The sequence below is a fragment of the Ruditapes philippinarum genome, unplaced genomic scaffold (genome assembly GCF_026571515.1).
Source record: "Ruditapes philippinarum isolate M1 unplaced genomic scaffold, ASM2657151v2 ctg8610_1_1_1_1, whole genome shotgun sequence".
NCBI lineage: Eukaryota > Metazoa > Mollusca > Bivalvia > Venerida > Veneridae > Ruditapes > Ruditapes philippinarum.
This window is the reverse complement of record NW_026857906.1, coordinates 7,650-31,733: the sequence shown is the minus strand read 5'-3', so window position 1 is coordinate 31,733 and position 24,084 is coordinate 7,650. Positions and strand designations below refer to the sequence as shown.

At 31.8% G+C, this 24,084-nt stretch overlaps 1 protein-coding gene across 1 annotated transcript; it reads right to left on the bottom strand.

The window, feature by feature from the left end:
• Window positions 1–1,467: 1,467 nt before the first annotated feature.
• LOC132751474 (uncharacterized) lies at window positions 1,468–22,641 on the bottom strand. The gene is made up of 9 exons (XM_060741643.1): window positions 22,498–22,641; window positions 22,123–22,149; window positions 21,479–21,503; window positions 7,770–7,813; window positions 6,501–6,552; window positions 6,046–6,121; window positions 4,052–4,128; window positions 2,139–2,262; window positions 1,468–1,682 (listed from the first exon to the last, which is right to left on the bottom strand). Exons 1-9 carry the CDS (start codon window positions 22,639–22,641, stop codon window positions 1,592–1,594), a joined length of 660 nt encoding a protein of 219 aa, XP_060597626.1. The 3' UTR covers window positions 1,468–1,591.
• Between the last annotated feature and the right edge of the window lie 1,443 nt (window positions 22,642–24,084).

Genomic DNA, 24,084 nt, shown 5'->3' with positions numbered 1-24,084 from the left:
CAACATCACACAATATCATAAATTAGCACACACCTCGAAGTACAAACATTCATCAATGAACAATCTAGAATACTAAACTACTAAGAGAACTAATGAAAAATAAAAAAGAACTTTCTTCAAAGAAGATGAATGAACATGATAAAAATATAAACAAAATTATTTAAAAAAAGATAGTGGCACGAGTAGGTATCGAACCCATGACATCGAGATTATTTGTCCTGCGCTCTACCTACTGAGCTATTCATGAAACAGTTACCTAATCATTTAAAATAAAACCTATATACATACTATTAGTCGTAACATGAATCAGTTCCTTAAGTTTGCAGTTTTCTCTTCACTTACATTTTATAAACATTTGATTATTAATTAAATGGCATGCATAGATTTCAAAAATGCTATCTGCGATAAATACACCTTTATAACATTATACATGAATAATTCAACATTGAGGAGTGTTGATATTACGGCTTTACAGGTCAATGAAACACAACGCGGCAATCTTTCTCAAAAGCGGCACTTCTGGCGGAACGATATTTTGCTATTTACTGTAGAAAATGCGACAAACACCGCGCAGTTATCTCTATGAAATGCGGCACTTATCGCTTGCTTTCTCAGTAAACATGAGAAATGCGGCACCTTCCGCGCGGTACTTTTATCAGAGCACGAAAGAATATTGCACTCAATGCATGGCTATCTTACTCTGGTTGCAAGAAAAAAACGCCTTTCAATGCGAGGTTATTAATTTCAGTTCGCTAGAGAAATGACGGTATTTACTGCGCGGTTAAGGAAACAAACGCACCCGTCCTGTTATCTATCTCTGTTTGCAAGAGACAAATGAAACTCTCACTTTATGGCTATATTTCTCACTTGAGAAGTAAATGTGCAGTTCTCTCTTTGCAGATTTCATTCTTGATTTTGCGAAAGAAATGAGGTACTCACTACGCGGGTAACTATCTCACTTTGTATGGGAAATATGGCACTCATTGCGCGGCTGTCTTTGTAAGTATGTGAGACAAATTGCGACATATTATTGCGGTTATCTTTTGCTGTTTTACAAAAGAAAATACAGCACCCACTGTGCGGCTGTTCTCAAAGTTTTTGAGAGTAAAGATGACACTGCGCCGCAATCTTAGTAGGGAAGACGAAGACAAAATGCGCTTATCATTCAAGCAGATTTCTTTAATTACATAGACTAAATCAATAAATGACATAATATCTTTTACAGGACGCATTTATGTTTTCATTTTGATCTAAAACAATTTTGAATTTTGCAGCTGTTACAACGACCTTGTCTTTCAATATTATCCGAATCGTTGATCTGGTAACAGTTTGTTTTTGTAAAACAAATATTGTATTATAACAGTTTACGGTAGGTTCATAACACCGACAAGAAATACTGTAAGGTATATGCACTTATTTGTTAAAGGAGCAAAATGGTTTTATCTGTCCGTGCAATCATATATACATGTATGAAGTAATCGTATATGATTAAGAATGAATACTTATTAAAATGAATGATGGAACTTTGTTATTTGAACAACATAACATTCATTAAAAGCAATATTTATTTTTATTACATTTTTTTTTTATTTTAAAGTAAGTAATAGAATACCTTAAAGCAGGTTTCCCCAAGTTGAATAAGCTGCAATCCTTGATTCATTCCAACGTTTGGCGACGCGCACCTATTTGAAAATGTATATTTTACACATTTAATCAGGTAACATCAAATGAATTCAAATAAATATCAGTTAGTTATTGATTTACAATCAGTGATAAGCCATAATAAATATATTTAAATGACTTTGAAATTAAAAAAAAATGAATGATTATTGTCACTAGTGACACACAAACATTTCCTAGATGGTGTTTATTAGGACTGCACTACACTTAATACTGGTAAAATGAAGACAGTATACCATACACTATCGGTTTAAAGGATCAAATGTTCGAAAATAACAAGAAATGACAAAATACTGCCTGGGAGCGAGCGAATAATTGTATAATTGTATTAAAAGAATATATTTATTAATGTAAGCAATGTCTTAGAAAGTATTCAACCAAAATTAATATAACTCTTATTAAAATAATCCATAAAACTAGGCCAAAAATTCTAAATGCATATTAAACTTTATATGTACACGTTATTTGTTACAAGCTTGAACTTTATTCTGTTGTACGCCTGCTTGTTTTCATGGAAACTGAGGCATGAGTACTTCTGCCAAACAGGAATTGCCTTTCGGATTGCAACTTCTTGTGCTAAACCTGAATTAAATACAAATAAGTATACAAACTTCAGACATGATGAATATCCATGATTAACAAACATTTGAGATACAGTATGACAATGTGCCAGATTTAAAAAAAATTGGTTGTCTTTAATTTTACGATGGTAAAACAATAAAAACAGATTCAGCTAGCTACAATCATATATATTACATATACAGCAATAAAAACATATATCTAGCACTCGTTCACCATTTTCCAATGTAGCATTGGGTTTCAGAACACTTTCGACTCTGCTGTTTTAAAGCCCCATATTCAGAAAAAGTACTTTATGTTCAATTAATAAGTTACATTGAATATGACATACAATTTATTTCCGGAAATTCGACATAGAAACTAAGCATTATGCATTCAACAAAAATAATGTTATATAATGTTGAAGAAAAAAACAACTTTTAATTGTAATCAAACAATTACTTGTATGCTTTAAAGTATTTGATAAATGCAAATTTCAAATTAAGCACTTGTGAACAAATCATTGGTGTTTTAAGTAAACCAGTGCGCGCTACATTTTGGGAAAACAGGATCTACTTGTATCAAAGTTCAAAATACGAAAGCACACTAATTCCGTTAAATACGTTGAATAGAATTTAGATAGTGTTTGAAATTTCAGATAATGGCATCGGTCATTAAAATTAGGAAAAGGCAAGGCTTAAGGGTTGTTATCAACCTTAATGCAAAAAGTCAGTATAATTCAGAGAATTTATTTTGAAAGCAGCAACCAGATAACGTCCAGTCAGTCAGGACTACCCAGCAAGACACGAAATAAATGCTCGGTTTAAACAGGAGAAAGCGAAACATTAAGTTTTATTGAATAACGAAAAATCAAAGCAAAATTGAAGGCCTAAATAAATTGGGCTTTTTCATAGGAAAGGGTTTGGGGCTTAAGGTAACTTGGACCTACTATATATGCTCATAGCACCGATTAAAGAAGAATTAAACATTTTAACGTAAAATCGATGAATTTTATAATTAGTTTACTTCCACGGGACAAAAGAGCAATGGTTTAAAAGCTCAGTATCTAAACAAACTAAAACAGGGGGAGATGCCCTTATCAGCTACAATAACAGTTCTCTTTTCTAGAAAACGGTCTCGCCAAATATTACATAAGTGTTAAAATAAAGAAGTTTGGCAGCTAGGGCAACAACAAAAGCATATATTTCTCCCACTATTATATCGGTCGTTAGTTTGGTTAAACAGTTTTAACTCGACGGCCATGAAAACAACCTGTTTTCAATTCATTAGTTTCACTTAGTGTGTCATAAAGTTTGTATAACAAAAGTTTATTACAAAACAACGATTTTGACATTTGAATATTGACCTACTAATGATACAGTGACAATTTATAAATAGCAGAAAACGAATAACGATAAAAATTGAGATATTATCTACAGGCAGTAAAGGTAGCATTTTGTATTTATATGTTTAAGATGTAGAATAAATTGTATGTGCTAAAGTAAGTGCAAAAAACATTGATAATTCCTTGGTTTATCTAACGGTTATTCATGTAAGAGGTTAAGATTGTATGCAAACGCGTATTGCAAATGTAAAAATAAACGTTTGCATAGACATGCGCACATCAACTGCTTTTTCGTACCATTGATAATGTTTAAATTTAAAGAATTTAAGATTTACTCTACGAAAAAATGATTTATGAAAAATGACATCAAGAGGTTATAACTCGGATAATTTCGTTGTATTGAATAAACATAACATCTCTGTATATTATATGTGATACATTAGGAGCACAATACTTAAACAAACTTACTCATTTCGTCGTCAATTTCATAGTGTATGTCTGTCTGCCAACGTCTTGTTTCGTCTTTGTTAATATTTGCACGGTAACTTTCCGAGTTAGAAGGTTAGAAAAAATATGAAAATTTTAATTAGTTTGGCAAATAAATTGTATACATTATTATGTTGATATAACTAGTGCATGTATTTTGAAAGGATAATTCAACTTTTAAATGTGCATTTATATTTATTAATAGGTTGCTATGCAACTACCACCAACACAATTAAGTCATTACAACCATACTCATTTTTATCGATATCGATGCCATTGCCTTTTTTTTACTAGAAACCTGGTAATAGTCATATATTTAATGATGTGTATAAATGTTAATGAATTTTAATAGAAATTCAGCGCTTAATTTCCATATAATATTTTTTAGGCTACTTTCGGTCCTTCAAAACCTTTTAAGCCAGTCTCCTATTTACTCCGATAAAATTGTGATTTAACAACGAAGATGTTTACTGTTCAATCCACACAGAAAACAACAACGATATAATATAAACAAGAGCTATCACCTAAGGTGATCTATAGCCGAACCAGCCACCTTTACTTTTTTGAAAAGTAAACTATAATAATAACAATAATAATAACAATAAATATCCTTGTTAAAAGAGAATAAACATCTGTTAACCATTATCACTGTAAAAAGAACTGGAAAGAAACTAAACGTGACCTTAGACCTAGGGGTCCAAAAGCAATCTAAAGTTAAGTTTCTACATATATTTGCTTTTGTGCAAAGTTTAATAACAATTCATCATTCCTTCCTCGCATTTTTGTCCGGAACCAATTTCTATTTTGAGTAACAGTCTCTTTGACCTTGAACCCATGGGGATTTAAAACAATTCCTATTCGGGTCTTCATATATAGTTGCTTTATTTCAAGTTTGTTTAAACATATTTATTCAAGCCCGATTGCAAAACAAGTTCTTGCAACTTATATTAATCACTTTCGAGTCCGCTTCCTGGAACCAATCAGTACTGGTGTAATGTGGAGAAACATGGTCGTGACCCGAGTAGGGCTCAAATCCATGATCTCTGGGTTGAGAGGCAGACACCTTAACCACTAGGCCACCTCTCCCCTTATTTCAAGTTGATTACAAAATCTCATTCCTTACTATAGTTATTGTTCGGAAACCATTTTCCAGTTTTAAGTGACATAACGACCTTGATCTTGACCCTAGAGGTACAAAAGCTATCCCAAACTTGGTTTTTACATAGGAATGCTTCATACCAAATTTAAATACTAATAGCATATTCCAGTCTTTAGTTATTGTCCACTAATTAATTTTCTATTTCAGTAACAGTGACTTTGACATTGAACTCATACAAGCTTCCTAAAAACAAGGTTTGATTACATTATATCATTCCTGGCTCTATGTTTTTCCTGAAAAAACATTTCTTCTATTTTTAGTTACAGTTACCTTGACATTGACCTCAGGCTCCGAGTTCACATAGATTTAAGGACCAGAAAATTTAAGAATTCATATATTTGCTATTTTAGAAAGATATGGGCATTTCATAGCTGATCCAAATATTGATCTTGATTCTAAAATTGATCCTAATTTTTATCCGATTATTTTTATTTGTTTTATTTTTTTTATAATATCCCAAAATAGGTTGGTTACTTTGCAAATCAGCACTTTTTACAATTCAAACATGTACAATTAATTTCTAGCAAAATACGATAAGTAAAGGTTTAAGAAACAATAAAAATAAAATCAGGATCATATGATCCTGATCTTTTCTTTGTGAACACGGGGCCCGGGGTTCAAAAGCACTTCCTATCGTGTTCTTCATATAAGGTTGCAATATACCAAATTCTGAATAAATAGCTCATTCAAAACTCTAGTTATCGTCCGGAAAAGATGAAATGGACCGACCGACAACGTGACTTAAACATTCACCCCTACTTTGTTTGTGTGTGAATTGTAAATACTACATGACTATGAATAAATTTTGCAGTCTTACCTTGAAGGCGTCTTGACACTTTTATCTACAATTATATCAAGCTCCATCAAACCGGAAGCAATGTCGCCGACATTCTCTAAAATTTATCAGAATGTTGAAGCTCTATCAATTGAAATGTTTATTCAAGGAACAACTGTGCAAGTGCAAGTGCTTGAATATTCGTCAGATAGATTAATCTTTTCTTTGAGTAGAAAATAATGTTTGTAGATATTGCGTTTAACTTTCTGTCATAGTGCTTAATGTCTTTGTCTTATCAGTGAGATACTATTATTTCTTTATCAAATAATCAATAAAGTTCTTATTATCACAATGTCATGTATACTGTTGCGTTATATTTTTGTGCAAGCCTATTTCTAATCTCTATTCATATTGAGATAGTTTATTAGTTTCAATCTATATATTGTAGATGATGATCATATATCATATATCATAAGGATATAAGTTTACATACATACCTTTAATATTAGCTTTAGCTAGGATTTGGTCGATTGAAATGTCTCCATATACCTAAATAATGAAAAAATAAATACAAATATCATTAATTCCATTTATTTTCAAGAAAACACTTCTATCTGTGTCAAAGCTCTTAATAAATATATATGTTTATGGTAACCGAAATAATTTATAAAAGTTGTCATTTATTTGAATTTCTAATGTCATAAAAATTTGCGGGATGTAATGCGCTTAAAACAAATAAAGTACGATTCTTTCAAAGTTTTCAAAAGTCATAATGTTTAACTAGCTTGGTATCTTTAATTACTCCTATTACATTTGTAACAGCTTGAATTAGTATTGAGTCTTAAATATTATCAATGCTCAAAATTAAGACGGCGGAGAGATTATAAGACGAACCAAAATCTTCATTTTATTTTATGTCATTAATCTTTTCATTTGCTTATAATTCGTACATAGCTTCAGAGTGTTAACATTCAATGTGTTTCTGTAAGTTGCCAAACCTACTCAAAGAAATACCACACTCGTGACAGACATGCATATCTATTTAAATAATATATGGTCTATTAACAATCAATTATAGACCATTCTTAAGCTTTTTCTTGCTCACGCCTCTTCCACCTCCCATCTTCTCATACCTCCTCCTCCACCAAACATTTTCTCCACCTCCTTTCCCCCCCCTTAAGCACCCACCTCCCCCGCCCTACACTTCCCCCTCCTCCTCCACCCACCACATCCTTCCTCCTAACTTTTCCTCCTCCTCCTCCAATTTTCATATAATTATAATCTTGCAAGAATTTATAGTATAAGTAAAATCGCATAAAAATTAGATGTTGATACAAACAATATATACACTTCAGAGAAAAAGAGAAACAACTAAAATCATTCATGCAGAACATTGTCGATATCTTCCTTTCGAACGGTTGTAGCATAGTCAAGTTATCAAGTGAAATGTTTTGGGATATTCTATCGACCGCTAATGATCGATTGCACATGAAATCACTCGTGCGTAAAAACGCATTTCCGCCCCTCCCTCTGTCCAGAGCCGAGTCCCTTACCCTCAATGGACGAGAACAAGCTCTAGATCGAGTATACAAGTCAGCTCTGTATGCTTTTGGGTGATCTAAACGTAAATGTTATTCGTTGAAATTAGAATCCAAGATGGCTGCCGCTCACGTTTAAAATTTTTTCTCACCGCGAGACAAAATGGCCGTACGTGGTGTTTAGGAGACCTATGTACTTCTATAAGTTTCCCTACCTTATATGCTTACCTTCAAGTCTTGGTTAACTGCTGATTGCCTGTATGGGTGATCGGCTGCAAATATAAAATATCTGAATGTTATTCAGACGGCCAGACAGGCACGCAAACAAAACCCTGAGAGGCAAAAGGAACATAACTTTATTCACCCTCAATAAATGTAGGAGCATATCAAGAACATATACTTGTTTGTTTTATCATCATGAAAGTGATTGAAGACAGCCATGTATTGACACGCTGTTGTTTATCATTATGTTAAGGTATTACAACTATTTCAATATAAGAAGGAATGATATATTTCAAAAGGCGCGACTTCCTCGCCATTCGCCTATTGTTAGTTAATAAAACTCATGTCACATCTGTAACCAGATTAGCAAATGATTTTTACAGTTTTCTAAACTGTTTTCGAAATATTTCAGTACAGAAAATTCGGACAGGGCAGATTTCGGACAGAACATATAGATCTAACAATCGTCAATAATAATTGTGTTAATTGTCAAGCTATTAAACCAATTTGATTGTTATGATAAGTTAAGCATGTTCTTTTTGTAGACCATTCAATGAAGTTGATACAGTATCTAGGTTGAAGACACGTGTAAATAATGTAAAATCAACAAGGCAACATTATGCTAACTTACAGTATAGTACTTTGATGGGAATTTAAATGAAACTGCAGCACTGTTGTTTGGTAAAGCATGTATACATGTATGCGAAATGAGCATCTTTAGATTCAATTTGGTGTATCATATGATGAAAAGATGATTGTAAACAAAGCAAAGGAGAAGCAGGTGAGTTTGAAATATAGACAGGTTTAGAGTTCACTTCACCTATCTTTCTATGAAATCTGATTGAAGCACTGTACCTCCCTTTTTGGTTATATGTTGTTATGTGCTTTACACAAATTAAGGTGGGACATGTAAAATGCAATCAATGGTGATAAAAAATTCATTGTTTTAACACAAAAAACTTCAATGTAAGTTTGACTGTTTAAATTTCCTATTTTGTATTAGTCATTCAAAGTGGATGACCTACTATCTTAGATATGAAATATCTCTTTCACACTATATTTGTTCTAACATTGAAACTGGGAAAAACATGTAGGTCCCAGATTGACAGTACATTAGTCATTTAAAGTGGGTGCCTACTATCTTAGATATGAAATATTTCTTTCACACTATATTTGTTCTAACATTGATACTAGGAAAAACATGTATGTCCCAGATTGACAGTACATTGATAGTTATGTTGAAAATCACACATAATATTTTGTCAACAATTATATAGAAGATTCTTTTCAATTTTTATGTCACATTGATACTTTAAATTGCCTTCCATGTAATGTTTTAGAAAATGGTGTAATATACCAAAGTTCCATGTTGCAACACTTGTCAGTGTTAAAAATATTTTAAATTGCATTGAGTTAAACATTTTATAAAAATAAAATGCTAAAAAAAGTGATTAACAAACAAAAGGTTTATTTGTTGTTGAAATATTGATTCCAGAAATAATCAGGGATGATGGGTGAAGTCACGTGTCTTACTGATTTTGGGGTGTGAAGTGTCTTCAGAGGTTAAGTGTCTTGTTTCCACATTTTAACAAATACTATTGTAATATATTGTAGTATTGATAGATTTGTGGGAATCATTATAATAATTACTCATAGGTTTGTTAAAGGTTATGAAGATATCATCCTGGTAGGCTTCTTTTCAGGTCTCACTTGATTTTTGTTTATACATATACATGCTATATAGAGTTTATGAAATTGTAGTTGAATTTTTTATCTATTTTCCTTACAGATATAAGGCAGCATGAATAGTTAGTACTTGGTGCATCTGCTGATCAATGTGTTTGTAAAAGAGGACATTACCAATGATGAGGCTGTATATCACCAGGGTCAGTAGTGACAAACATATTTGAGAAACAGTAATGTTAAAGTAAAATGACCTTACACTGTTAGGGAACTGACAGTTATAGAGGAATATCAAAAAGAATTCAACAGTAAGAAGTTCTTTAAAAGCTCAATGTCTATGACTGACAAATTCACATATTACAAAGACAAAATTATTAAATAAAAGCTATTCACATTTAATTTATAAGGATTTCATTTGAATTATACATTTTCATATTATCTGTTCATGACATTTCATATGAGATACATGTATTTTGTAAGATAATTATTGTATCAAATTACAATATTTATTATTTGATTTTAGATCAAATTATTCTCTGTAATGTTTCAGACTACTGCTGAATGATGGAAGGTTAACAGCTAAACAATCCTATGATTGGAATCAATATCCAGGGACAGCTCGCCCTTACAGGAGCCAAGTGTTGTGACCTTGTTATATGGCTAACAAAGGATATATAAGTCCTAAACATAGTTCAGAAGAAAGTTATATAAACCATTAAACAATTTATCAATTAACCAATATCTGTAAGGTCTTTATATTGAATAAGGTACATTATAATTTAATACATTCCATAATAACTTTGTTTCTACATGCACATGAATGAAAATAACACTTAAGTATGGTCACAAAGGGACAGTCAGTGATATGCAATTACTACCCTGCATGCATGTAAGAAGCTTTATGTGAATGTTTTTAATGATTAATGAAAAAATATTCATAGGTTAAGGTCTTCATGTTGTTTCTGAGTATAACCTTGGGTGGAACATGTATGTACTGACTGTATATTCACTTGTCTAACCATCTAACCATCCGAATTCCTCAGCATAATTAATTTGCACAAATTTATGGTCATAAGTGTGAGCATCAGTTTTGATTTTTCTTACTTAATGCAAAAAAAATAATAATAATAAAAAATAATAATAAAAATAATAATTCTAATGTTAATAATAATAAGAATGACGATGATGGTGCAATGGTAAGGATGGGATTGCTAAACGGTTTCGTTGTCTCAATGTTAATGAGTTTAAGTTATGGTTTTGAATTTTACATTAAAGTTGATCATTGGTAACTAAATTATATGGCGTGCCTAATGGGGGGAAAAGCATTTCTTGAGAAATTTTCTTTTCAGAGTTCGTACCAAATGGAATTGTTGCATGTATACATCTGTAATGAAACGATGTGAAAAATAAAAATTATAATATAATTAATACTGCTGAGAAATAAGAAATTTTCAAATAGACAAAATGTATGAATCCATGAAGAATAAATGAAGTGTAATGAAATTTGCTTTCATGTTATATTGTTTATCTTCGAAATCAACACTAAAATAAATAAAAAATGATAAAAATTTATGTACAATACAGAATACTATTGCTGATTCAAATAGACGTTTTCAATGGTCAAGGCTAAACCGGGAATAGCCATTATGGCTATTCCCGGATTAACCACAATAGGCATCTAGGCTTCCCTCCGTAATGCCATTAAACAGTTCTTCAGATATATTTGACCGGAAGTAGAAAGAGTAGTTAATTATCACTTAGTACGTCACCCTCGGCATAATACAGAAAATTGGAATTGAGTGATATGTTAATTTTCGGTTCTGTTTTTAATATAGCCACCACAGTCTATAAATGGATACCTGCTTTTGCAACAATACACCGTCACTAACATTTTTGCATTGCCTCAATTACCTATTGTAAAATTCAGTGTGTGACAGTAGCACATCGAGGTTGAAGAATACTAGTTTGGACTAGCGATTAAACGTCAATTTACTTAGCAAAACGAATAAATTACTCACGAAATATTTATACCTTCAGTTCGAAGAAATTCTATATTTTTTGTCGCGCGTTACTGATAATATCCAAATTTCCATCTTGAGACAACTTACTAAAAAGTACGTGTTTGACTATAATGATATATTTATTAATTATCTATAAGCAAAATGTCCGTGTGATTCAGTTATTATGCGAAAACATAGAGACTAACGGTATTGACAATTCAGTAAGTCAATTCACTACTTTAATACAAGACACGGCATTTTCAGTATTTAGCAAACAATATCAACACACATCGAATAACAAAAAAAACGCAGTATCTAAATCACGATAGAAAAAAATGGTTTAATGCAGCGTGTTACGAAGCAAGGAAAAAATTCACAAAAGCAAGAAATCAGTTTGTAAAAAATAAAAATGATATGCGATTGCGAAATATTTATTTTGATTTAAAAAATGAATACAACAAAGTTAAATTCCGGGAAAAGAAAAAATTTAAGATAAACGAGGGTAGGAATATAGCAAATATCGCAAAATCTAAGCCAAAACAATTTTGGAAACATGTAAAAAAACAATACAAGCCTCAAAATACTCGGACAGAAAATTTAAACATAAATGATCTCGGCCAGCATTTTCAGTCTTTATTTGGGGGTGAAAATATAAGTTTAAACAATTTAAACATACCCGAACAATATGATGCAGAGTTAGATTCAGAAATTTCTTTACTAGAATTAAAGGAAGCCGTATTTTCCCAAAATGATGGAAAGAGCCCCGGGCTCGATAATTTGCCCTCGGAAATATTTAAAAATTCATTTAATATCATAAGCTCTTTTCTACTTAAATTATATAACAGAATGTTTATGAATGCTGAATACCCGAAAACTTGGGGCGAAGGTATTATTATCCCAGTTTTCAAAAGTGGAAATGCGGATGATCCAAAAAATTATAGAGGTATTACCCTTATTAATATCTTGGGGAAAATTTATTCTCAAATCTTGTTAAATCGACTCACAAAATGGTCGAGAAAATACGAAAAGATTAACACTTACCAGTTTGGCTTTCAAAAGGGCAAGTCAACAGTAGACTGTATTTTTATTCTACATTCGTTAATTGCAAAAGTACTAAGTGAGCGTCAAAAGCTCTTTTGTATATTTATAGATTTTGAGAAATGTTATGATAAAATAGATAGGGTATTACTTTTAAACAAACTCTTACAACAAAACATTAGCTCCAGATTTGTTAGAACTATCAGATCTATGTATGAAACAGTAAAATTTTGTGTGCGTCACAAGACAACGTCCCACTTTTTCGAATCGGGGGTAGGATTGAAGCAGGGGGACCCGAGTTCCACTTTGCTATTTTTATTTTTCGTGAATGATCTAAAAGAAAACATAAACTCAAATTTAGACGGAGTAATTAGTGTTAATGAAATTCAGTTTTTCCTTATCATGTTTGCCGACGATACAGCACTTTTTGCCACAAACCCGATATCTTTGCAACTTATGCTAAATGACTTAGAAACATATTGTAATAGATGGGCGTTGAAAATAAATGCAAATAAAACGAAAGCGATGATTTTCGAAACAGGGAATAGGGGCTCAACGTACGATTTTTATTTAAATAGTATTAAGCTGGAACTTGTAACATCATTTAAATATCTAGGGGTATATTTTTTTAAGAACAATAACTGGAACCGAACTCAGAAAAGACTCGCGCAACACGCGTCTTTTTCACTGCACAATCTTTTTATTGTATGCAATCAATTGGAACTGCCAGTGTCCCAAAAATGTAATCTTTTTGATAGTCTTGTAAGTTCTATCTTGAATTATAGCGCGGAGGTTTGGGGATATCATGAAGGTAAAGATATTGAAATGATTCATACCAAGTTTTGTAGAAAAGTCTTAGGGGTAAAAATATCAACTAACAGGGAATGTTTATATGGGGAGCTAGAACGATACCCGATGTTTGTGCATAGAAAATTTATAATAATAAAATTCTGGATAAAAATTTTAAACCTACCAACAAATAGTGCTGTTTTTAGTGTATATAATATGTTACGGTCAGATGCAGATAATCGAAAAAATTATAATGGTTCTAACTGGGCATGTTATGTTAAACAAATACTTGATGAAATAGGAATGACAAATGTATGGTTAAGTCAAGCAAATATAAGTGTAAATTTTCAGTCCATTAAACAGCGTATCCTTGATATATACAAACAAGAATGGTATACAAGTATAAATAATTCAAGTCGACTTACATCATACGCGCTATTTAAGCACGACTTTGTTTTTGAAAATTATTTAAACTTTATAACCGATAAACGTTTCAGAATCGCATTATGTAGGTTTAGAACTTCATCTCATAGTCTACATATCGAAATTGGAAGGTATAACAACATAGATAGAATAAATAGATTATGTAATAATTGTACCATGCATAAATTAGAAGATGAATACCATTTTTTATTAGTTTGCCCTAAATACAGACATCTAAGACGTAAATACTTTAAAAGATTTTATTGCCATTGGCCAAGTATTTTTAAATTTGAAAAGATTATGTCAGAGCACCAAAAAAGTACAGTTAACAAAGTTGCCAAATATATATACTTTGCGAAAAATTTAAGAAATTAAAAGATGGATGATATCGAGTATACTTCTCTGACTATTCTGTATGTTTTGTTTTTTGTTTAGCTTCATTTCAAGTTCACATCAGTATATGATTGTAAATATTGGCTATATGCACCTTTTAGGTGTTTAATGCTTAATAAATGTTGTTGTTGTTGTTGTTGTTGTTGTTGTTGTTAACCGCACATAAATGATCTAGAGTGTATTGGTACGTTAATCAGCATCGCTTAAACGACAAAATAGAAAAGGAAACGTATTGATAATATACAACAGCATCTTTAATAGATATGCCAATACAAACGATAAAGCTTCAATGACTGTACTTTCATGTCATTTAATTTAAAGCATCATTCAAATTTTCATGAACATTTTGATTTTTTTTAAAAAGTAAAATTTTGTCGAGTGAACCAAAGAAAATAATTTTCGCGTTGGATACAGCATTTACAACCCATGTAAATCAGCAAAATAAAAGAGGTCAAAATATGCAAAAAATAGCCCTCATTACGTTAGTAACGCAGTAGAAAATATGGCGGAAAATACTGCAAAACATATTGTATATAAACATATTACTTCGGTTTTGAATATTGTATTGTCCTTATAAATCAAAGTTCTTTTCTCTTGTTTGTTTGATTTTCTTGAAATATTGTGATTTTATTTGGAGGCGTGCAGCTTAAATGAAACACGCATTAATTTTATAAGCATATGTATTTAATAATATTAAATCCAACTCATCAGAATTGGAAATGTATCCAGTTTGGGTAACCTTGTTGTACATGAAGTTAAGTAAAAGGTAGATAGCCGTCAAATATTCCTTCAACCCATGTGATTCTTGTACAATATAATTTTATAGTAGTATTTTAAGTGAATTTGATAACAGGGTGTTTCTAACTAAGGAAGACACTGCTTTCAAAATTATAAAAGTTTTCATAATGGGTGCAGTTCAGTTTACCCAGATATGTTTTTATTATGGGTGCAGTTTACCCAGATATATTTTTATTACGGGTGTAGTTTACCCAGATTTTTTTGTATTATCATATGGGTGCAGTATACCCAGATATATATATTTATCTCAATTCTTCGAGACCCTTTTGGCGAAAATCTAACAGAAAATTACAGGTTTTTGCAATCGATGACGAAGGAAAACCTATTTTATAATATTCTATTTTATATAAAAGGTTCAAACTCTATTAACTTTATGTTACTTAGTAACCAGTCATGACGGAAATTTTATGCGAACCATAAATAAAATAAGTTAAACATATATGTTGCAGATTAAGCGCTTGAGTTTAAACTCTTTATTTTTACGCTTTACGTCACAGTATTTTTGCAATGACCTGTATATTTGGCTTCTCCTCCTAACATGTCATTCAATTTCGTTTGCGCATGCTTAGTAGACTGGGTATATAAACCGAGCACGCTTCTGCAAATTCCTTTTCGATCCAGTCCTAGACATTCTATGGTAGTTTTGATCGTGATATGTTTGTTAAATGTATATATAAAAACACGTGGCAGTATCACTCTTTTTTAAAATGTACCTAATTTATTGATAATATTTATAAAACATATTTTATAAGCCTCCGATATCAAGTGTTTATCATATCTGGCATTTGTCAGCACGTTGTCTCTTTTTCGAAACATAATTTTATTGATTATATCTGAAAAACATACTAAGCTTCCGATATCCAGAGCAATTTATAAAATGTCATTTCCGACTGTTCGGATATGAGCTTCAGTCATATAATATTATTATTGATATACATGTAATTGTTAATATTATTCTATAACAAATCGATGACGAAGTAAAACCTATTTTATATAAAAGGTTCAAACTCTATTAACTTTATGCTACTTAATGACCAGTCATGAGGGAAATTTTATGCCAACCATAAATACAATAAGTTAAACATATATGTTGCATTTATTATCATTTGTTCCTTTAAAGTAACTATGTTGGAAAAATAAATGATATTGGCGACAGTATTCTATTCCGCAACAACTGGAAAGATTTGTAATAAACGGACAGACTTACAAAAAAGATTACGTTAGGTACGGCTTGGTGAAATAAATAACTCGAATAAGTCTCAAAGCCATATGTCGATGGATTATCTGAGATTGTATGCAAACGTTAACGTATATTTTTAGTCGAAAATGTGGTACAATTATGTAAAGATTATTGATAGAGTTACCTTCTAAATTGAAGAGATTGGGACATAATGGTTAACAAGTGTACACAGTTTTAGATCCAGATGTCAATTTAATGGGAGAATATTTGTTGGCAGTCAGTTGGATAAAAATTACTGGATAAAAGTTTCTTCCGGCAGCTATATTTGTCATTAGGTGCGCGGCGCAAAAGTTTGAAAATGTAAACGGCAGCCATTTTGGATTTATTTTTTTACAGATAACATCATCGTTTTATTCTTAAATCTCCCGTAAGCATACATAGCTGACTTGAATACTCGATCTAGAGCTTGTTTGCGTCATTTAGTGTCAGAGATTCGGCTCTAGTTGGGGGAATGCGTTTTTAAGCACGTGGTTTTATGTACAATCGATCTAAAGCGCTCGATAGGACGTCCAAAAAACATTTGGTTCGATATCCAACTTGACTTTGCTACGACCGCAAATAATGTAGATATCGACAATGTTCTGCATGGATGATTGTTTCCTCTCAAGCTATACACGTTAAGTGTATATATATTTTTTTAGCATCTCAATTTTACGCATTTTTTTATATCTACTCAATTACTTCGTGCATGACTATATACGAAAATACAAAATATTTAACGCGCGAGTGATTACACTTTCTGTCACAAAAATGCTTACGCGATGTGTATCCTTTAATGTCAAACTCATAAAAGAAATGAATGAGTTTACTCGCGGTTTAGTCCAGACATTTCACCAAGAGCAATTTCATCAGCCCCCCACACAGGTGTCAACAAAAGAAGGATAATCACACGTAATGTACATGTGCGTAGGGTTAACGTCACGTTCTGCGTTTGGGGGTTGGCTATATTGGATTTTTGATGAAGAATGATATCATGCTTTTATTTTTAGAATAACATAATTATTTAAATTTTCCAGAAGTTGCTTGACAGGGTCATGTCCTCGGTCCTTAATGTGGAGATCATGAAACTTATTAGGCGGTATTAGTATATAAATTATCTTATTACAGATAAAAAAAAACTTTTAAAAAATTATTTCATTAAACAACGTTTAAAATAAATTAATCGAACATATTACTTTTAGAAAAATAGCGTGTCTCAAGCGTGCGTTTTTCCTACATCGTGCATGCGTATATCGTGCAACGTGAGTTTGTTGAAACGCTTTCTCAAGCGTCCATCGTTTACAAGCGTTTAACGTTTACCGTTTTTGTGTATCATGTTTCGTTTATCGTGCGTTTGAAAGCGTGCATTTTTTTATTCGAAGAAACGTTTTGCGTGCGTTTGCGTTCGTCTAAACGTTTAAGTACCGTGTTTTGTTACTATTGAGAAGTTAAAGAATATTTAAGATAGATATATTTTGTAAATTTCGGGTTTCTTAAAAATGTAAAAGATGTTCAGTGTTCCTGTCAAAGAATATAAATATAATATAAAGAAATATAATTGTGATATTAACATTAAAGTTTTAAAGTTTGTGACCTCGTGGTGAATACCACATTTTAAAGTGCTTTAATTACGCCGAAGATAAGTTTTTATCCTATTTTACATACGCTTGAGATTTAGTTACTATTTCATTGCAACATTTTTGATATTCAATTCAGCAAACAGGTGATTATATGCGAAGCAATATATCCGAAGTGAGGTTCGTCAGACATTATATCTGATGGTAATCTGACTAGCACCCCCCCCCCCTTTACATGTTCATTTTCTGACGTTTCACCAATGTTACTTAGCAATGTGAATTTATTTCTAGCTGGGCTTTCTAGCACAGAGTGAGAAAAAAGTGCAGCCTGGCATAAAATAGAACCCGAAACCCTCAAAATATCGTACCGCGGCTATACAGACTGAGCTGTCTGGCTGCTTAAACATTGCATATGCATAGCTAGCCTTTTTTCTAAATAAGAAAATTCTATGGTGGCTAGCTAATATGTACCATGTTGTACTATTGATTCCCTAGGCACCATACGAAAACTTGAAAACTTGAAAGTAAAACTTATTAAGAAATTATGTTCTATTTGTGCCCGGCGCCCTTGGTATTTTGTCGATTTACCAGGTCTTCGTAAAAATAACGATATACATGTATAAAACAAAAATTTATGTTTCATCTGGTCCAATACATCCCATACATAAGTATAAAGTGTCTAAAAGTTTGGTGGTCCAATGTATGGGCCAAAATATGTCAAATAATCAGTTCTGATGTGTCCCAAAATCTGGTTCGACGTGTCTGGTAGGAAATGTCCATTGTCCGGAATGTCCTATTACTAACTTAGCCACCATAAAAGTTAGTCCACAAATTTATTCAAGAGTGCAAACAAACACCTTCTCTATTAGGAGTCTGAAGTTTAGGAGTCTGATTGACTCTGCTTGAGTACTGGATGTCCTAACCAGTGTCCCTCAAAACATAAATGTTACAAATAAGACATGAATCAGTGAGTAAAGCTGTTCCAAAGTTATACATGTAATCACAACAAACAAGGTAAGCCACCCTTTAGAATATTCCATAACTCTCAGCTCATAGTCAGGGCATATAAACTGCTATTTTTGTGTGTGGCATGTGCTTTTAAGGACCTTTATTTTGTTTCAAAACCTGTCTGACAGCCATATTGATGTAGTGTAATTTCTTGTGATATTTAATAAATATATGTTTTCTTTAATAATGATACCTTAATTAGGTATTTCATTTGTAATTCTGTGTTTCTATGAAATATGTAATAATCGAGAGTATTGCGCTTGTCTTTTTATTGTTCTATTAAAAGTGCCTGCCCTTATTTTCCATCTGTTAACAAATATTATTCTTTTATACTAAATTCACACCAGGTGGATTTCTATGAATTCAACCAGATCAATTAAACAAAAAGAATACAATGATATAGCAATATTCCTATTAAGAACAATAAAAAACAGTTACGATCATTATTAAAGGACTATTTTAAATTTGTCAATCCTTAGTTCCCCATCCCGTTCGGTGTTTACACGTTAAAAGTTAAATACATCTTAATCTTATATTGTAACTCGACCTGATCCTTCTATATTCGTTAAATAATTGCAGTCAATTTCTCAATGTAATTTTATTAGTGTCAATTTAAGGTTTCTACAAAAGTCGCCATATAGTTTTTCTGTTTATATATCATGTAATAAATAGTTACATGTCATATATAAGTATAAGTTATAAGCTATTTGTCGACATTTTAACAAAAAAAGTTTTTAAAGATAACAAACATCATTTTAGTTTTGTTTGTTTGCTTCATTTTACGCCTTTTCCAAACAGTACTTCAGTCATATAGGCGGGTAGTTTCCAAACCATCGTTCCTGGACAGTTACACCGGTACAAGACTACCTTCCTCCAAGCTAAACTACAAAAGCATCTCCCGGGGATCGAACCCACGCCAGAGGGGTAACTGGATTATAAGTCATCGACTCTAACCCTTTAAACCGAAGTATTTTAGTAAAAATAAGTTAATGAGTACAAAATGTATATTAATTAACAAGATTAGCTATTATTCGGAAAGTTGTACAATCATTGCCACATATAATTTGCCCAGACATTAAAACATATGTCCATGAATCGTATACTTCAAAGATTCATAAATCAAATATATGCTTTTGACTGTCTTTTCATTGATCATGATAAATAGCATTATTTTAATCATGCGTACAAGAAATCGTTACTATGGACCAGATGCATGTCCAGGCCATCAATAATGTCGTTTAAAAGAGAGTCGAATAATTTCTGGTATCGGAGAGAAAATGATTGGAAACGTTTATTTCTAAGTTTTTAGACTAAATTTGTAATAACGGTTAATTCATGGTTTTAATCGGGTCAATTTGTGGTGCGGGTTTTAAAGGTGGTACTTGGGTGGGGAGGTAGGTTTCCGTGTCCATAATATTCATTAACATTTAAAACATTTCTGTTATGCAATTACTCCGTTTAACTATAATAATCATTTATGTCCAAATTTTTATCCTTTGGTCACAAGTATATATTACAAACTCAGTGAGTCCATTTTCCTGTTTTTATTACATAGTTTTTTTCTTGTTTATAATAACAATAATTCCAGCCGGTTAAAAACAACAATATATGTAATTAAATTGCACGCAGAAAACTGAGGCGCCCAAGCTAAAAACTTAAACCATTACATGTTAGTGTCTGATTGCCTGAATCCTTCTTTATCCAAAAGTTCTATCTCTTTCTTTATTAATATTAGAATAATAAAAAGACAATGAACCAATGAAGAAATGACCCTTAAACAAGAAATAATTAACCAATGAAAATATATTTTATCAAATATGAAAGTATAGATTTGACCAATAGAAATGTTTCGATTAAGATTGATTACCTCATCAGATGTCAAAAACCAGCGAATTCCTTTCTTTCAGTCAAACAGATAATCAGATAAGAAAATTTCAAATAAATGTCTTAGATAAAATTAATGATACTAATCATCTTGTCATACATGTGACGTAAATAAACATCAATGTGTCAGACCCGTAAATTGCAATAAGCATGTTTATGGTCTGGGTAATTGATAATATACATATTTCCGAATTTCAATGATTTAAACAAGCTTTTCCTAACATAATCAAGAAAATATGAAAGAATCAAATGAAAAGACACAGTAAAACATCACCTCCTCCGCCTTTTCTTTACTTTATTCCATAAAGTGAATGTTCCTTGAATATATTTAAATAATAAAAGTGATTACAACAAGTATTATGCGCTTTTGTATAGTGTAAACCCTTTCACTGCCATAGGGACGGCTTATGCCGTCCCTGTTATTTTCGGCGTATTTGCGATATGGACGGCTTTAGCCATTTTTATAATAATAATATTAAGAATAATAAATTCATAATAATAATAATAAAAATAATAATAAATGTATAGAAAATTATACCATCGACAATAATTATTATTATACTAATAGATTTGGAAGCATAAACAATTAGTTTAATACTTATAACAAATACTAATAATTATATTAATTAATAATATAGTTATTTCTTAGAAAACCCTCTGGCAAATAGGTGATCAATAAAACAATAACCCTCTGGTAGCGAAAGGGTTAAATTACGTTATCTCTTGGAAATCCAAATTCTAACTTTTGATTCAACATAGCATCTGTAAAAGTCATTATTCAATTTTCTGTTTATGACCTTACAATATTATATTTATAATACATTTAGTAAAATCAACTTTAACATAGCTATACCTCAGCATGTAATAAGACGTAATATAAGCTATTTTGACATTTTAAAATACCAGTATAAAAACCAGACATTATAGTCTATAAGTATAAAAATCAAAAAGCAAATTGAATTTACAAAGTACATGCTAATTCAAAGAAAGTTTGTAAGTATTTTCAACATCAAATGGCTAAGTCTTTAAAAATGTACATTTCATCTTTTCATGATTATAGAATAATTCAACATCAATTCGCCAACGAATGCCTTAGATAGACGATACTTAATTAATAATACTATCATTTTTTTTCTCAACAATTATATGTAGCATCACCCATTATCATATATAATGCAATTATCAACATATGCATCTCTGTACCAGATATCAAAGTGGCACATAAAATTATGATGAAGAAAGCCAACCTAATTAAAGTAAATTCAACAAAATCAAATTACCAATTTAGACATCAGCTCAATTAAATACATGTACACCGGTATATACACCCATTTTAAAAAATAAATAAGATTAAAAATAGTTCTCACACACTCAATTAACTAACAGAAATTTACATACAAACATCTAATCTATAGTGATGACGTCCAAAAGAGCAGTTACCTAGTAAGCAAAAATAAGAATGACCGTTCTACCATCAATTTTCAAAAGAAATTAAATCCCATGTCCAAATTATCAATAAAATAAAGCCCAATTTTAGGCAAACATACCTTTAAGACAATACTGACATTAAGTCTCTGAGAATTAAACATGTGAATTGATATAACAAAATGTTCTGTAATATGTTTTATTCTTTCACCGCTACATCTTTTCATACATTTCGTCTGATAATATCCGGCATAGTCTTAAACTTTCACTTTTCGTATTCGTTTATTGAAAATTAAGTTCCCACAAATCAGTTAATTGTATTTTTAAATCTTTTTTCTATCATAATATATTGTTCCAAAGTTGTGTCTGCTTGTTTTGCGTTCGGCTGTCCTTAAATTGTTATCCATGTACCTGGCATAATAAGTTTCTAAATGTTCTCAGCATGTTGATTTTTTGTATCACTTCAATTTTGTTTTGGGAATGGTTAGAAAACATACAGCATCACATCTCTTCACTCGCTTGGCTGCTGACTCGAGGTACCGAGATACTCGCCTCTCTTCTTCACCATGTGTGGTTCGGGTTTTAAGGGTGGTACTTGGGTGGGGAGGTACTTGGATGGTGAGGTAGGTTTCCGTGTCCATAATATTCTTTAACATTTAAAACATTTCTGTTGTGTAATTACTCCGTTTAGGTATAATAATTATTTATGTCCAAATTTTTATCCTTTTGGTCACAAGTATATTACAATCTCAGTGAGTCCATTTTCCTGTTTTTATTACATAGTTTTTTTTCTTATTTATAGTAACAATAATTCCAGCCGGTTGAAAACAACAATATATGTACATTAAATTGCACCGCAGAAAACTGCGGCGGAAAGCTTAAAACTTAAACCATTGCATAAACCATTACATGTTTAGTGTCTGACTACCTGAATCCTTCTATATCCATAAGTTCTGTCTCTTTCATTATTTTACCCCCGAAACGAAGTTTGTTTTTTTTTTTTTTTTTTTTTTTTTTGGGGGGGGGGGTATACAGGAGTCACTCGGTGATCTGTTGGTTGGTCGGTTTGTCAGACCAGCCGTCCGTTGCACTTTCCTTGTCCGGAGCATAACTTTGTAATTCAATACAACTTCATACAATGGTCAAGCACATTAAGAGGACATATAACCATTATTCTATCTTGACAGAGATATTGCCCTTTATCACTTTCTTGTCCGGAGCATAACTTGAAAACTACTGATATGAATTCAAAACATCTCCATACAATGGTCAAGCACAATAAGAGGAAGTGCAGTGTACAAGAACCATAACTCTGTCTAAATTAATTACATAGTTATTGCCCTTTTTGTGTCGCCTTGAAGAGGTGACATATAGGGGTTACTTTTGTCGGCAGGGTCGGCGGCGTCTGTGTCGGCGTCGGCGTCGTTGTCGGCGTCGGCGTCCCCTAAAGCTTGTCCGGAGCATAACTCAGTCACTATAAAACTGATTGACTTCAAACTTGGTATGCATGCTTCTTTCAATAACCCGAAGTGCAGTGCACAATGACCGGTACTCTGCAGTTCTTAATTTTTGAGTTATTGCCCTTTGTTAATTTTCATACTTTAATTTTGTCCGGGCCATTTCTCTTCAACTAAAAAACCTATGGCCTTGAAACTTCATAGGATGATTAAGAAGAAGTGCAGTGCACAAGAACCGGTACTCTGCACTTCCTAATTTTTGAGTTATTGCCCTTTGTTAATTTTTATACTTTATTTTTGTCCGGGCCATTTGTCCATATGTATAAAAGCCATGGACTAGAAACTTCATAGGATGATAGGTCTCACTAAGAAGAAGTGCAGTAAACAAGAACACGTACTCTGCATTTGTTATTTTTTGAGTTATTGCCCTTTTTTAATACTTTAATCCGGGCCATTCCCCTTAAGTATAAAAGTTATGGACTTGAAACTTCGTAGGATGATAGATCTCATTAAGAAGAAGTGCAGTGCACAAGAATCGGTACTCTGCATTTCTTAATTTTTGAGTTATGGCCCTTTGTTAATTTTCATACTTAATTTTTGTCCAGGCCATTCCCCTTAAGTATAAAA